This window comes from Poecile atricapillus, chromosome 2 (genome assembly GCF_030490865.1).
Source record: "Poecile atricapillus isolate bPoeAtr1 chromosome 2, bPoeAtr1.hap1, whole genome shotgun sequence".
Taxonomy (NCBI): Eukaryota; Metazoa; Chordata; class Aves; order Passeriformes; family Paridae; genus Poecile; species Poecile atricapillus.
Window position 1 is genome coordinate 22,988,469 of NC_081250.1, and position 17,782 is coordinate 23,006,250.

At 36.9% G+C, this 17,782-nt stretch overlaps 1 protein-coding gene across 1 annotated transcript in view; it reads left to right on the forward strand.

Moving 5' to 3' along the window:
- CDK14 (cyclin dependent kinase 14) overlaps positions 1-17,782 on the forward strand; it is a 316,030-nt gene that overhangs the window by 244,021 nt on the left and 54,227 nt on the right. Inside the window, exons 13-14 of the mRNA XM_058833227.1 lie at positions 3,342-3,481; positions 7,663-7,809. Of these exons, the coding sequence (XP_058689210.1) occupies positions 3,342-3,481; positions 7,663-7,778 (256 nt within the window). The 3' untranslated portion in view covers positions 7,779-7,809. The remainder of the gene's footprint in view (positions 1-3,341; positions 3,482-7,662; positions 7,810-17,782) is intronic.

Genomic DNA, 17,782 nt, shown 5'->3' on the forward strand with positions numbered 1-17,782 from the left:
TAATGTTTCAAGGAGAATATTTTAAAGATAGTATTGGCAAAAAAACAAAAACAAAAACAAAAGAGAGAAACAAAACAATTATTCCAATGTTCTGACCACTGAGGTTCTGCACTAAATAGGGTTTTCCAAACAATTCCAATGTAGCAGATGTAATTTTAATACATAATTATACAGTACATTTTTCATAAGTAAAGAATAGCTTGTCTTTAAACAAAGCAGCAAATTAGTCATGCATTCCACTAAGGCATCAGTTTTTAATATTGACAACCTTAGGAGCCCACATACATGTGATTTTTGCAGTGCCCACTGATTTCCAGAAGTGAGCTTGCAGAAGATGTGAGTTCTGGAGAAGAATTTTTTCATTGCTGTGCAAAGCTCCATAAACAAAATTAGAATTTTAATGTAGAACTTTAAAGATCCAGCTGAGCTGGGGGAAAGTGGTGATTTGATCCATGAGTTACTCGGATGATCTTTGGCCTGCATTACACAAGAGGTGACACTTGATCGTTATGGTCCCTTCTGAGTTTGAAATATGTAAATGCTTGGAAACATAATACTTAGTAATGTAGCAACTGGGATCTTCAAAGCACTGACAAGCAACTAACACCAACCCCACACCCCCAGCACTACTTGGAATGTGATCAGGGCAGATAGATGTAATAATTATAGCAGAATGAACAGTTTTTGCAGACTGTGCAATGAATTTAGCCTTCTTTCTATTTATTAATTATAAAACTGGTTCTAATTATGACTGATTTATTCATAATTATTTAGTTAGTTGATGTGATTATTTTGCAGCCCTAGATATTTTTGTTTGATTTATATTAATGTATAATCTGCTGATTATTTGATGTTTACCTTCGGTTTCTCAACTGATTTAAGTAAGCATGTATCTTTTTTATGTCTAAACTGGGAAGGTGACTGGCCTTCTAAACTGTTCCTATTCAAAATACTTTCAATTTATATTCATTTTTCTGAATTTCTTGCAACAAGATCTTAGCAGTATGCCAGGTACACTGGTGACCATTTATGCAGTCAAAATGTCAGCATCACTCTCTTCGAGGTACTGCAGATGTCATACATCATTTCAGCTGCAAATCAGAATTTGTTGATGTTTGAATGTTATTTTCTTTTGCTTTGCTTTGCCTTACCTAATTAGCATCTCCCCTATATGTATGGATCAACTAAGGAATGGTGTGATTCTTACTGGAGGGTAACATTTCACTACTTAAGTGACTGCATTTTTGTGAATTAACAGTAGTTCTCATTCAAGACAGAGCAGGTTTACAATAGTTCCTAAAAAGCTTGCAGCTACCTCTGTGGGGAAAAATTACATTGGTGAAATGGATTGACAGAATGTTTAATTGGTGCAGGGGGGATTAGGACTCAGGCCTCACAGACTCAATATAATCACCATTCCATGGAAATTTTGGATGTGTAGAAGAATTAATACCAATTCTCCTTGAATATTTATTTGCCCCTCCTTTTCCTTTTTTTTGTTAATAATAACCTTTTGTCTTGGTGTTTTGCTCTGTTCTGTAATTAAATTATCTGTAATTATCTGTAATTGTCACAAACATTTACTGAACATTTTCAACAATCTGATAGTTTAAATAGTCTAGAATTATTCTAATTTATGATGTAATTTCTAAGCAATGAGTCTTTCATTCAAGGTGTTTTTCTTTTGTCACAAACTGAAAATTAAAACAGAAAAAATGTGCCCATCAGAAACACGAGAGTTCAGCATCTGTTTAACCAGAAATAGCAATTCTGAAATCTAATCCTGAGAATTCAGTAAGATTGAGTGATGACATACAATGTCTTAAAGTGGTCAGCTCTCCTAAGCAATTCATTCCTGGTACTTCCTGGACATATATCCTGCCAGTTCTCAAGAAGAGATCAGATAGGCACAGAAGTCAAATTTCCACCTAGCATACAGCTAGAAATTAAAAAGACAGCCAGTGGCATATTTTTTGAATGATTGCAAATATCAGCATATATATACATATGCCACTACATAATTTAGAATATATGCTTTTGATTTTTATTTTTTTAATTAAAATTAATTTTATTTTTTTTCACACTTACTATGGGTGTGGACAAAAAGTTGTGTAACCTTTTTTATTTATTTAGTGTTTCCAGCATTTTCTGTTCTTCATTGAAGAGACAGTTTTCACCTATGCCCATACTGATTTATATAAATCATGCTATGTCAGCCCAATAAAAGACTAATGCTGTTTAGTCCATCTTCTTGAATTTTTTTCTGGAAAGTCAGCTTGAGCTGCAAAAAATGAATAATTGCATGAAACATGCTGTAGGATTATTGATTTTAATCAATAATTGATTGATTGACATAATCTTTTTCAAATGCCAGGTTACTTTGGACTGCAGTCTACTAGCTACTGGTTTTAGGAAAACAGTGTATTGAAAAAATCTTTTATGGACTTTGGCATTTACCCAGTGAGGGATCTTTGCTGAGCAAAGGCATGGTTGAATTCGTGAAGTTTCCTAGTAATAATATCAACATGATGTCAACAAGATTCAGCATGCATTTTTTTGATTGCATCTTACAAAAAGCTTGGTGGCTTTAGAAATTTAGGAGGCAGCTATAGGTTACTAGACCCAGGCCAGATCGTGCTGATTACCATTTTACCATCTCCACTTCAAGTCTATTACTTTTAGATTATATTTTCTTGTAATATTCCCAAGGATTTAGCTCCCAGCAAAGCACTAAGTTTTGTCCATTTCTGTAGGAACCTTAGAAAAGATAACTCAAATTTAATGTTTGCATTGCATTAACACTTAATGAAGAGTCAATTCCCTGCCACGTGAATATATGAACAAGAAGTCAGTACTTCCTGAAAGACAAATGTCTTTGTGAAACATGATGAATGTGTTGAATGTTAAGCATCACTGGATTTTAAAATTTGATACTTGTTAAAGTTGTGTGAGTGTTGCTGTTATTGTAAGCTTGGATTTCATGTGTTTAGATGGTAATAAGCATTAGTTTCCAGCACTGTAAATTTTCAGTTTGTCAGTACATTCAATAAAATGTAAATGGAAGGATCAAAACAGTTGCTTTCAAGATGCTGTTGCTCATGATGCATACTAGGCAGGGCATATGTGATATGGTATATTATATGCTCTGTAGCTGTCATATTTGTATGAATTTTGAGCTGTCAATACAGAAATAATTAATCAACTCCCTAACCTGAGGAATAGTTTTCCTGGTAGCGCTCCTGGCTATTAAGACTTGGTGTTTCAACTGTGCTGACTGGAGATGGAATTAGTAAACAGAATAATGGTACTGTTTTTCAGAAAAAACCTTGTTTGTGTTTCAGGCTGAGCTGTGTGAACCATGCAGAAGATCTAGCCTCCAAACTACTCCAGTGTTTCCCAAAGAACAGATTGTCAGCACAGGCAGCTCTGAGCCACGAGTACTTCAGTGACCTGCCCCCACGGCTATGGGAGCTGACTGATAGTGAGTATAACACCTCCAAACTGATTGGAAACAAAGATTCCAGTTCAGACAGATGTGTATACTAACCCTCACACACAGACAGCTTCATGGACACACACTGCCACACACCAAATACGTGACTGCAATTGTGTAGATTGAAATTACATAGTTAGCTTGACACAGGACAGAATGGATTTTTTTTTTTTTTTTTTTTTTTTTTTTGCTATCTCTGCTGTGCAGTCTGCAGCCTGCTATCTTTGTATTTGATTATGTGTGGAGCCAATAGAATTCTCTGAATTGTCAGAAGGCAAAAGGAAAAATGCAATTTACATATTTAGTGCTTTTCACTTTATAACATACAGTACTTCTTAACTAGCTGCAGCACACAGGATAAAAATCCAGCTGTGTTTGATTCACAGAATCTCTATGTGTTATAACAGTAACCTTTAAGAAAGGACTCAGCATTCAGAAGTCTGGGAAACACAAAGTAAACAATCAGTTAATTTGCTGAATTACACTGTATACGAAGAGGATGGCAGATGATATTCTTAACTAAGAATGCTTTCACTATATACATACATCCTTTTGCTTCTTTTATTAAACAGAAAGGATTCCAGTTGACTTGGCAGAAATGTTCCTATCATTGTGTGTATCTTTTTAGTAATTTTAAATCCTTTATATCATATGTCTGCATGTTTTTTTTCAGTGTTAAAAGCACACAACTATTTATTCTAGGGAAGAAACAGTATCAGCAATGATATTTTTTTATTTGGAGAAGGTTCTGTTATTAAAAAAAGGTTTCACAAGGGAATAACCGTCATCATTTCGCTTTAATGCAATATGGTGAAGAGACACAATGCTTTCATTACAGCATTGTATGTTCTTTTCTCTTTTCAAACATGCATCCAATTAGCAAAAGATCTAAATCCAGTACCTCAAGGCAGAAAGTTCAGGGATGCAACAATGGAACAAGTGTATGTTCCATTACACTGTGTGTGTAACTATGACTGATTTAAAAGTTTGCTTCTAAAAACTAAGCTCTCTTTTTGAATATTCATCCAAAATAGAATATGTTTACAGCAGTGTCAGTACAAAAACTTTTGTCTTCTTAAAGTTTATCTTTTCCATCCTCAACAGCTGTAGCAGTCACATTCTGAGCTTGTTCTGTGGCTCCGCAGTCCAAGTATCCTGCTCCCAGCTCTGCTCTGAAGAGCACTCTTACATTTGTAGAATATGAACATTAAAATCAAAATAATTTCTGCACCAATAATTTCTGTACATTATTGTCATAGATAGTGTTCTGGCTCTGCAAAAAGATTCTCAGTTTCCTCCTCTGTCATGGTGACCCACCACTCAGTTTGCTGACTGTGGTACTTAATAAGCAGAAAATTTAAATGTTCAGTGTAAATTAAGGCAGCTGCTGGTGAAAGTCTGCCTTTGCAGAAACTGATGCAAATAGGTTCTTTTCGTTTGGACTAATGAAACACCAAGAATGCCAGTTCATTTATCGTATTTCCACTAAATGGAAAACAAAAATCACTCCGCAGTGGTGACATCTCAATCCTTATGACTGTGTGATTTAGTCTAGCCAGGATTTTGAATTCTGAATTCTGCAGTAGTACTTTCCTGTTAATATGGACTTATTACCCACTTGCCACTTAGTTTATCAGTCAGTGGTTAAATCCAGTTCTATCAGTGAAGTAAATGCCTACACATTATCACTCTGCAGCAGGCTGCCAACAGAGACAGTCTTGTCCTAGTCATTAACAAGCACAATGTATGCAGAACACCAGAGGGGAATTAAAACCACAAAAAATACCTCAGGGTGGTATTTTTAATATGAGAATTTAATTTGTAATTTCACAGATTAAGAATTTTGGCTGCATTAATCCTTTTATCAGCTCACAGCAGGTTATTTGCAGAAGCATAACCATAAGGCGATATTCATTGGCAGAAACACGTCTTTGCATAACGTTAAACATCAGGAGCAGTGAAACCTTTTGAAGGGGGGAGAATAAAGATGAAAAATCATTATATTTTAAAGCAAGGTTCTTCTAAATGCCTCCAGTAAAATTTTGAGTTACAGAAAGACTATTTCTGTGTCTAGTAGATAATCATTATGAAGCATAAATCCAGATGCAAGAAAGGACAATCCCAGTATCAAATACTACAATCATTTCTATTTAGTATGACTTGGATATACTTGTAAACATATTTACAAAACAAAGAAGTCATATACTTTGGTGAGTTGGGAAAATGTTTACTGTGTAGTGAAACTACCAGTTTTTGTGATTCTAGTTCTCTGTGCTAATATTTCACATCAAGAAACACTATTGATATTTAATTAAATATAAACATATTGAGTCTTTATGTACAAACAAAACTACTGCTATCTAATTTGGACACCACTGTGATTTTGCAAATCTCTGTAGTGAATATTATTCATCATGGAATATATTTTGTCCCATTTGTTCCTAATGCTGAATTGTAAATTTGGGGATTTAGCACTTAAAACGAGGGAAAGATTCATATGTGGGTAGAAAAGCTAACGGGATGAATCAGTCAAATGATTTTTCCATCAGAAAATTGTTTTTTTGGAATCACTGTATTTCACAAAAGTATGGTGACTCTGCCTGTACTGAAAAAGTGAAAATGAAGTGTTTAAATTTCTGTTCTGGTTTTGACCTTTAGTACTATCTATTTGTATTCTATGTAATACTTTACAGTAGAATTTTTTAATGGGGTTTATTTTAAAAACATATGCAAAGTTAGTTTATGTGAGAAGCGCAGTTTTGCTTTTTTTACTTGGCTTAGTTTCAAGTCAAGGCACAATATCAGTTGAGTTGGAAGTTCAGTTTCCAGATAAGCTCTGTCTAAAAGGTAGTCACTTTCAATTTTTGAAAATAGTACATTCAAAAGGTAAGAGTAGTGCAGTTCTGCTAAAAAAACCCTTGTCTTGGAGTACAACTCAATTTATGATGCAGCATAGCTTTCATTCATCTGAAAATTGAATAGTAATCCAAAGATTAATCCTTTTTACTAAATATGTACTTGTTATTTTCTATTTACAAAAAACAAAACAAAACAAAAAAACCCAAAAAAATCCATCCTTCCACTTTTCTACTTTTATATTTGAGAGCTCATATTCATGTATTTGTATAAAATATCTGCAGAGTAAGAAATGCAACTTGAGATGTCAAACAACAGTGGGAAGGTCTGTGTGTAAAGCAATAGCCAGGTCTTTTAAAGACACATAGATGAAAAAGTAGTTCTAGAAAATTATATGTATGCCAGTTGTTAGTGCAAAATAGAAAACTCTTATGGCCTGATCAGTTCTTTAACATTTCCTTATGGAATCAAGCAGTGGCAGCTCTCACATTGTTATATGGAAGTTTGTTTTCAGGAGGAATTAAAAGTTATTGATTTTTCTCCATCAGATTGAGTTATCCTAAGTAAAAATGAGTTTTCATATTATCAATATGTTAGTTCTTAACCATTTGCATTTTGATTCCTGTGATTATTATCATCATGTCTCCTAGTAACTAGTTGCCTGGTGTGACATTCAAGTCATCTAGGTTTTTCTAGCTCATGTGAAAGGGGATTGGTTTATGTAAAGGATTTTTGAGTTGGTGGGATATTTTTAACAAGCCTAGTTGTCTTTAGTAATTCAAAAAAGAGAGTCAAACAAGACAGTTAAATTCTACTGATATCTAGATTCTGAAGATGTAATATGTGATATCAAAATATTGAAAAACCTTGCTGCATGTTTTACCTTCTTATTTTTAAGTTTTCTCAGCAGAAATCTGAAAGTGGAAGTTATTAATTGCATGGTGGTGTAGAGGACAAATAAACACACACAATGTGGAAATGGGTGTTTTTTGAAGATGCATGTAGCTAAGAGTGTTTGCATCATACAATTTCCATCATAATGCATTCAGCTTCTTTCCATTCAGAATTTGTACAGTGCTTACTTGCAGAAATAGGTGGTATGTATATTTAATGTGTTGTGTTTGCCATATTAATTATTAATTATTATAGATTAATTGTTATAGTAATAGTATATTAATTATCTATTACATATTATATTAATTATAACTTAATTGTTGTGTTAATATTAATAATTGATATTAATTCTATTAAAATTATTGCTTTTAGTGCAAAAAGAAATCGAAGTTTCTGAACTGACACTCTTTTTTTTACAGTGTCTTCTATTTTTACTGTACCGAATGTAAGATTACAGCCAGAGACTGGAGAAAGCATGAGAGCCTTTGGAAAAAACAATAGTTATGGCAAGGGTGTATCAAACAGCAAACACTGAAGAATACCTATGTTCACAACTGATGATGCAGGTAAGACATGATTATTGGAAAGGATGTATTTGAAAATGCTCTTTAGTTATCTTTAGAGAAAAAATACAGAACTCAGCTGCACATCCATATGCAGGCTGATACTCTGTTTTCACAGTTTTACAGTCCATATGAAGAGTGTAAGTTCTCAGGAATGAGTGTCACTGACAGGCTGAAAGCATTGCAGAAGTGGTGCTACTATATTAAATAATAGTTTGCCTTTAATTTGGACTGATTTCCCCCTGGTAAAATAGGAGGAGAAAAAAATACCTCTTGCCAGTTCTGTTAAACTTTGGGGCAAGGAGGAGAAATTCTATGATACTATGATTTAAGGTCGCTCACAACCCATTCTATGATTCTATGTTATTTAGTAAGTTGGTAGTCTTGGTAGCAGAAGGATGTTCTTGAAAAAGAAAGAGGTGCTGTCATTTTAGTGATTATGATCTATATCACTGGATCTACTAATGCTAGTTTTGTTTACCCATTGTTTTTTGGCAATGAAATAGCATGTAATATGACTTCTAGTATTTTAAAAGCAGAGCAGAACTTGGGAAGGCCAGGTGAATAGAGAGGCTGCTTTCTGAATTACAGCAAGGGAATGGTGGAGTTATATAAAGACATTGATTGTCTTCTGCCTGTATGCACCACCCCAGTGTTTGTTCAGTGGGATTTAACACTTGGCAGATTCTTCCACACTAGCAGTATTTCCTTATATAGCTGCTTTGCTTATTATGCTTCTCTGAATGGTTTCATACCACAGTGTTTCACAAAATACCTTAAGAGTAGTTTCTTTTCATTCAAGAACAGCAAGGGCTGCCTTTTTATTTCTTGTTTGTTTTTAAAAACACAGTTGCTTTTGCATGTTGAGTCCATTATAACAGTTTGTTACAGAAGTTCTAGGAGCTGAGATAAATGCACTTGCTGCTCATATACCTATTTGAAGATACAGTCTCCTATAAATGTAGCTGATATTCACATGATGGCTATATTTAGCTAAGTCTGTTTTTTACAGTATCAGATGTAACTTTCTCTAATGAATTACAATTGGGTTTACTGTTGTATGCATATGTACAATTGGGTTTTTTAACCCAGTAATGTTATAGAGTCTTTGGCTGACAGGCAGTAACTACTGAAAAACTGGAATGAATGGATTTTGGTGCTGACAGCCTGCCCCAGTTTTTGCACAAGCTCTTCACCAACAAACCATTTAAAATTCTCTAATGTCATAAATGAGGCTGCCTCAGAGCAGTCTGTTTACATCTTTATTGACAAGCTAATCCCTACTTTTTCCTGGGGCTGTGTCCCTGCAGACATCTCTTCAGCCTTGTCTGTTCTAACGTGACATATCATCCATCTAAAGTATATTTAGAATGTGCCCATCTGTGCTAAAGACCTTTTGTGTAGAAGCTTATGTACAGAATCTCAATTCTCATGTACAGAATCTCCTTTCTGTTGCTTCCAAATAAATGCAATTTTTCATTTATAAAATAGACTATGGAAGGTTTTTGCAAATGAGCATGTAAAACAGTACAGAAGAACTATTGGATCATTCATACTGAATATCTATTTGAGCAGGTACAAATTACTGCTCTAAAATTTTATATGTGAACAGAAAGAGAAAACCAAATGTACCCTTTACATACAGCACTGTACTGTTATGGCTGCTCAACCACAGTTTTAATACAGAAAAGTATATTTCATTGTGAAAGGTCTGAAACCACTTAGCAAATATTGTGATGTGTACATTATTGATTACATTTTTCCACTGTGGCTTGGGACTTTTTTCTGTTAGGTGCTTACAGTACAATAACATATCAGCTCCCTGCTGTAGTATTTGACTTGTGCCATGAGATGGAGACCAGCAGGTAATGCTGGAAAAATATTAGTACCAAACAGAGGTCCTTGTACCATGTGGAGAGCTAGGGATTAATGAGATGAAACTAAAATTCATAAGGAAGCAGGAGAACTGTGGACATGGGAAAGGGATTTGAGTCAGGAATTATTAGAATGGATGAGACTACCAAGCAGGTAGAGGTGTGAGTCAGTGTGGAAAATGAAAGGAGATGGGAAAAGAGACTGCAGTTTTGGTAATGTGAAAAGAAGAACCGGTGAATGGCAGGTGGCTGTGATTTTAAACAGTAGAGTAGTGACTGGCAAGCAGGATGTTCAGTCAGTAAAATGGATGAGTTATGAGTCAGTTACTCTGGCAGAATATTGGAGTTGCAGTTAGCAGGAGAATAGCATTAGGAGTATTTATTACAATATATTCTGTCAAAGTCTCGATTCACAAGGCTCTGTGAAGCAAAAAGATGCATGAATAGCAAAATGAAAGATAGCAGTAGTTCTCCAGGGCCATGAAGTTAACAGGTAAACAAAGCAAGTAGAGTTAGAGAGATGGAGGCAAACAGTACAAGATGTTAAAATGTCAACAAGCATGATCAGATAGCATCCCAACTAGTGGGAAAAAGGAAAATGAGAAGAGGCAAATATTTCAAGGAAATATATCTGACTATAAAAAAAAATCCAACCATAGCGAACAAATGTTTCTAGCTTGTCTCCTGGACGAGGTAGTTACATATGTGTTTCACTCAACTTTGTGGGCTGACTTTATGAATATATAGAGGTGGCAGGGAGGTTAGGAAGGGCTGGAATTTTTGAGGTGTTCCAGTATCCTCCAGGAAGCTGTGAAAGAGAAAAATCTGTAGATAGTTGCTCACTAAATCCTCTAACACATATGCAAAGGAAAGGTTTTATTTTTTATATCTTTTTATGCATTTATACACTGTAAAGGAATTTACTAGAGAAACCCACAAAGAGCCACAAACAAGGAACCATCTTCAACCACCTCCAGAACCTGATGCTGAAGAAAATTCTTCTCTTATTTCCTTCCTTCCTTCCTTCCTTCCTTCCTTCCTTCCTTCCTTCCTTCCTTCCTTCCTTCCTTCCTTCCTTCCTTCCTTCCTTCCTTCCTTCCTTCCTTCCTTCCTTCCTTCCTTCCTTCCTTCCTTCCTTCCTTCCTTCCTTCCTTCCTTCCTTCCTTCCTTCCTTCCTTCCTTCCTTCCTTCCTTCCTTCCTTCCTTCCTTCCTTCCTTCCTTCCTTCCTTCCTTCCTTCCTTCCTTCCTTCCTTCCTTCCTTCCTTCCTTCCTTCCTTCCTTCCTTCCTTCCTTCCTTCCTTCCTTCCTTCCTTCCTTCCTTCCTTCCTTCCTTCCTTCCTGCCTTCCTGCCTTCCTGCCTTCCTTCCTTCCTGCCTCCCTGCCTCCCTGCCTCCCTTCCTCCCTCCCTCCCTCCCTCCCTCCCTCCCTCCCTCCCTCCCTCCCTCCCTCCCTCCCTCCCTCCCTCCCTCCCTCCCTCCCTCCCTCCCTCCCTCCCTTCCTTCCTTTCCTGCCTCCCTTCCTTCCTCCCTCCTTCCTTCTTTCCTGTAAAATAGGAAATTAGATTTAGAAACACAATAAAGATGCTGTGCCAAATCTTTCTGTGTAAGAAGTTATCACCTCCTGCTGTTCTCTTGCACACTTGCCAGATGTTACTGTCCTGATAGTGCATCCACTGAATTAAATCCACTTTTCTTTAGGGTTTGGAAGGCAAAAAGATTAGGGGAGAAATGTCTGGGACATCATCTGCTAACTTTAGAAGCAGCAGTCTCTGGCAGATTGATGAAGGAGAGGGACTAAAGGCAGTAAATTTGTAATTGGCTCCATCATTGATTAGAGCTTGTCTTAAGCCCTCAGAAACTGGTGAATCTCTGAGAATTTTTGCTGTCTTTAAATACTGTAGTGCTTCAGCTCCCTGTCTGCAACTCACAAATCAACTTACCACTTGAAAAAGCAGTAGCCTAGGACATGTTTCTGAATAAATAACATCTTAGATAACATCTTAGATAACATCTGTCACACTTGGACTACTAATAGGGTCTTTGTAGACCACACTGTGCCATTGTCTTGGGCTCCAAGAAGAGATAGTGCCCATGGGGAAAAACCTGACATTTGGAGTTAGCAAGGTCAATGCTGAGGCTGCTCTCTACTGGAGAAAATTAGCAAATAAGTGGTAAATGAGCATCACTGCACACAGAAGAACCTGTCAGCTCTGAATTAGATGGGGCCTGTTGACCATATCTATGAATCTTCAAAGTTTTGTGATAAAAAGAAATGTTTTTATTTTGTGCCTGATGGTTTTCATTGATATTTTTTTCTCCATGGGGAGGAAGCATCTCTGTAGAAGCATTCCTCATCTCTACATGTCTTGTTGAGTTATACTGTATATACTAAAGTCATCCATCTTTACAGATCTGTTTTTTTGCGGCAAGAATGGACCCTATGAAACTCTAGAGCTCTGTTTTCATTTGGCTAGTAGAATACATGGCTAAAGCTTGTTCCTCTCAGGAAAGGATGAGTCAAATAGTAATTGAAAAGACAAGGCATTACCTGATACCAGATAGCACGTGATGTTTTCTTGTGGTGATTTATAATCCCCAGTTCCCATTGGTGGACCGGAGACACGAGATGTGTTTCTGGCCTATTGTCTGCTTCCTGGAGCCAGCAGGGACAGCTTCATTCAGGATGGTAACACCATATGCTTTTAAAGTATTTAACCTGTATTACCATAATGAGATCCCCTGGCTTTCTAAATCTCTTTGACAATTCACTGAAGCAAAACAAAAAGTGGTCTTTATTTGTACTGCTTCACCACATGCACATGCATCCGAGCAATCCTGAATTTCAATTGCAGGGTGCTGAATTCTTTCTTCTGTGTCCATTTAAGCCAGCAACTGACACCAGCCCAGCCAATGGAAGGGACGATGGCGTCACTCGGGCCAGCTCAGCTGTGTAAAACAGAATAAAGCTCAAGAGGTGACAGTTACCACTATAGTGGCAGAAAAGTGCTGGTTATTTGGTTGCTTCTGACCAGGTGTGTTCAGCAGCACAGAATCATTCTGTAAAATTACCCTTTTCTCTTTGCTAACTAGAGAGGTGACTGTTGTTGCATCCCCATCCAAATAGTTTCAGTTTTGTCATCTTCAGTTTTACATTTATAAATTGTTTAAGAGCGTCTCTTCAGCACTGCTGTGTGGGAATACAATTTTTGCCTGCCTTGCCCTAGACAAGCCACAGGCAAACTGTAGTCTAGCAGTGTGTGTGTCCAGTAGTCAGCATTGAAAAGTCATTTTAATTTACTACTGTCCTGCATTTACTCTGTTCTGGGTGCCCCAGTGTTGCTAAAACACTGTGGAAAACCATACACTGTGCATCTAAGTCTTCATCTCTGCAGCTTCAGGGGATAAAACTGTAGTAATTACAGTGGAGGAAGGTCTGCATAAAAGAGAAATTCTAGACTGAGAGACTAGCATATCAGCCAGATTTTGTCACTATTGATTTAATCAAAAGCTCAAAGTAGCCAGTAGTGCTTTATATGTGTGAAATCTCAAAATTCAGTGTAAAACCAGATTGGGAGAGAAAAGCAGAGCTATAAAAGCACAGCAGTAACCAGTTTAATTTTTTAATGCATTTTTTAAATAGATGGATTCAGATAGATGTGTATAAACAGTCATTGTACTGTTGCAGTTGAAAAGATGGAAGCCTAAGCACTGAAGATGGGAGGTTTAAATTTCTCTTGCATCTTTTAGTGCCAGACAGTGTCTATACATGAATGTTGAGGGTCAGTTTAATTATTTAACTAATACTGGATTTGCATAAATTGGCTTTCCTGAAAAGGCTAATAAGATGCAGTTGTGGTGGGCAGCTGAAAGCAATTTGGGTTTGAGTCCAGTAATGATAATACTAAGCAGAGTTGAAATTGTAACATCCATTTTGTAAAATGTTAAATTAGTATTAAGCTGTGAAAGATAACTGCAGAATCCAAGATATATTTTGGCTCTCTAGTACTTTCGGTGCCATTATTTTCTTACGTTAACAACATAATGGTTTTATGAGACTGTTCCAGCTGTGCTTTACTTAATAATGAAGAATAAGATCACCACACTGCTAGAATATACCCTAAATATAACACACAAGGGAAAAACTCCAGGCATTGGTCTACATTCTCCTTGTGATATCTATTATCTTATTTCTATTAATCTAAAATGAAAGCTGTAGACTGAATTTTGCCCTCTATTCAACCATAAAGAAAATCCCCCCATATTCTCTGGACTCTGCACAGTGGCTGAAATGGACTGAGCAAATAGCTGTCCAGTGCCAGGCTGTTTTTGTATAAACTGCCCATCTGACTTAAGTGACATGTGGGGACTGAGGATGGAGGAGCTGTCCCTCAGGTCTCCAGGTATGCCCCAGTAAAGGAAATCCACTGCCCAAATAAGCCAAATAAGGCTTAGACAATATGTCTAATGGTGTTTTTGTGTCAGTACTGTAACAGCTCACGTTGTCTGTTGTCATGTGAAATGCAGTCATTTAATTGCACTCCTTGTAACTAGTAGAATGCACAGTCCCTTGATTTTCTTTATAAAAAGAGTTGGAAATGTAATGCACAGAGGTGTGGGAAGCGAATTGGGAAGGATCTCCTCTCACTGAGGAAGCTGAACACCAGTTCTGATGAAAGCCTATCCAGCCTGGAGACTGAAAGCCCAGGACAGCATCTATGCCTAGAAATAAGTACACTGAAGCAAATAGGCATGATCATGCCTCCCTAAAATAATGGAAGTCTCCTTAGGAAAAAAGAAGAAAGGATGCAGAACAGAGAGGGGAGGTCATCACATTTTATTGTTATGTACTCCACTTGGTAGAAGAAGTATTTCAAACCTCCATTGCTAGGAGATATTGATTCCTTTCCTGCAGTTATATACTCTGTCATTTGGTGTGAAACTAGTGGGTACATATTTATTGACATTATTTTTATAGAACTGTAATGTGTCATGGCCAAATTAGCTGCAGAAGGAAAACAAAGCGTTACAAATATTCTGGATAAGTTTTTTGAAGGACAATACTTTATTTCCTTGTACTATGGCATAGTATGGCGCCTATTTTCAGTTCGTTTCTAATGCATGATAACTTGCCTTCAGCACTGTGAAGATTCATTTTCAAATAATTTTTAGTGCAGAGGTTTGTAATTTTACAGTCATTTATGCTGTAGGAAAGATATTAGTGATATTTGCATGAATGCATGTGCTCAGTTGCAGTGCTGTTTATCTGTCTTTCCAGTTTGTTTGCTCATAAATTTAGGAGACGAAAGGTGGAATCTTCTGTGCCATAAGTGTACTATATTGCATTATTAATATTAGGATAGCAAGCAATTCCCACTAGACAGTCTTTGTGGTCTGTTCCTGCCTAAGAAGTGTCTAGGCATGAAAGGCTGTTTGAGTTCCAGTGGGCTGATAGTCTGGGATGACATTTGAATGAGGCGAGGACAATGTCTAGATGACAATGACCGGGAGGGAGGCAAAAGCGGGTCTCCACTCTCCCTATTCTCCCATGGACAGTCACCTCTCCTTTAGGATTATTTCCTCACGTGACTCCTCGGTTAGGCTTTGTCTAAGGGGAATGTGGAACCACTGGAGGGGAGAAACTGAGGTTTCCAGACAAAGCAAAGGCTCCCAGTGCTGACACACAGCCCATAACCCAGAGAGACAGCAAAGCTAAATGAGAGGCATGGCCTCTCGGGCACCAATTGCAGCACATTTAATAACATAAACATAAAACAATAACAGAACATTTTACTTTCAGCCATATTGTAAACAAAGAAGGAAATTTAGTATTTCCATATACCAGAATCTTTTCTGTGGAAGACAGGCTTTGTGGTGCCATTTTTCATCTGTAGCTTATATTGTCTGATTCTCTGTGAAATAAACAAACTAAACCAACCACTGCAAAATTTGGTCTTAAGGCAACACCCATTAAAGTAAATGTGCACTGAGTGCCCCTAGTTGTGGGAAGATTCTTGTTTAAAAATGTGGCGATAGTTTACAACTCAGTTAATAATTACATTAATTTATTCTGCCCCATAAGTGGGATGAGGATAGAAGGGTTCCTACATCCTCCTAGTGTTAATTGTTAAGTCTCAGGAGGAAAACTCGAAAAGTACTAAATTCCCAAATAAAGATATCTAACATATAAGAATAAGCCTGGAACAGCATCTTTGGATATTTTAGGACACAGAAACAAAATGGAATATTTCCATAATATTTTGGTCTGTTATTAGTGTTGTTTTGGACCATATATGTGTTCTGAGTTAGTAATTATGGGCGATTGTTCTCTGCCATTAGTAACCTAGATTTTAATCATGTACAGCCACCTCTGCAACCCTCTTTTGATGTTAATATAAAGTGTAATTGTGCATTATATTTTCTGGCTTTTTTTATTTTAACAGTAAAATCACACCCTTTTTACTTAAGTTTTCTCCCTGAATTTTTTATTTTACAATTGCTTTTAATACCTCTCTTGTTCAGTCTGTGCATTGCATGTGTATTAAAATCTAGTTAGCTTATAGTCTGAAGGGAAAGAAAATCTCCACTATTATCTGTCTACACAAAAATCTGTCCTTGTGTGCTTGAAAGATTCAGCACTGAGTAATCTGTCACATCATAAAAGGAACAAAATCAAAATAACTGAGTCATTATCATGACTCTGCTTGGTTTCAGCCCATGATGTGACATCTAGACTCTGCAGATACTGTATTTGTTGTTTTATGTATCTGTGTGCAAAGATTTGTAAATACAGAGGTGTAAATGTTGCCAGCATTTAAATTAGGTTCAAAGTGCTATTTATGGCTTACATCAACAACAAAAAAATATTCATAATCATCCCTAGGTGAAGATACTCATTTAACAAGCTTACAGCTCCTAATTAATTCTGTAAAGAACGCCATTTGGCAGAGCAGAATTATGAGGTTTGCATATTGATAGTGGCAGGGAAAAATCTATCTGTTTTCTATTTATATGGTAAAATTAACTTCTGTTCTTTTGAAAATGGCACATCTCAGAGGTATTGCTTTCAAAATGATCTCAGGGTGTAAAGAAAGCAGTAATAACAGCACCAGGCATTCAGTTCTGTCCTAATTTTCCCACCAGTTTTTCAATGTTTCAGCTGTCTCAGAGACTTAAAGTGCTCTCATTAGGTAGCTGCAGAGGCTGCCTGCTCCATCACTCTCTTGAGCTGCCTCTCGCTCCCCCTCTCTCGCTCTCCCTTTTTTTCCCCCTCCTGCCTTGGGAGTGACTGTGAAGATCATTTGCTGGCGTGATTGGCAGGTTAGAGCATTCGATCAGATGAGTTCCTCTTGGTGCAGGTCAAAAAGGCTGGTTAGCAGGAGCTGTCGAAAAATGCCAGCAGCATTCGAAATGGGAAATGTCATGACTTCGAGGCAGGGGGTGCCACCTGGAACAGAAAGCCCCCAGCTCATTAGCAAGTTACAGGATGCAAGCTTGAGGGAGGGAGCAGAGGAGGAAAGATAATACCCAATAGGGAAAATTATTGTGAAGTGGAATTGATTTCATGTATAATTTGTTTATCACTAGAGGGGACAAATGCTGTCCTCCTGACATGTGTAGAGGAGCATGGACTATGAATGAAGCAATTTAGCATAATCTCCAGGTTGAGCTCTGGATTTAAAGAGTGCCAACTTCTTTCTTCCCAACTGTGGAAGTGATCAGGTCATGTTGTATTAATTTAACCTGACATACTCTCAAATGGTTTATCTGGGCAATTTTAGCAATTTAACAGAACACAGTAGATATGAGCATTCATTATTAACATTGGGCAGTGGTTTGTCTTCTGGATGAAGTGGGGTTGGGGGTTTACTACAAGCTGCTGTTGTAAAAAAGACATGTTCCTGTTGCAAGCTGAATTATAAAAAGGCTCATTTTTAATACTTAGTTGGACTGCATAAAATCAAAATGCAATTTCAGTTGCATGATGTAATTTTATTTCCAAGAAAAACTACATACCCTTAGAAAGTATGGATTTAAAAATAAATACAGCATTCAGGCTTACTGTATAAAATTTAATCTGAAATGAAGACTACAGGGTCTGCTGC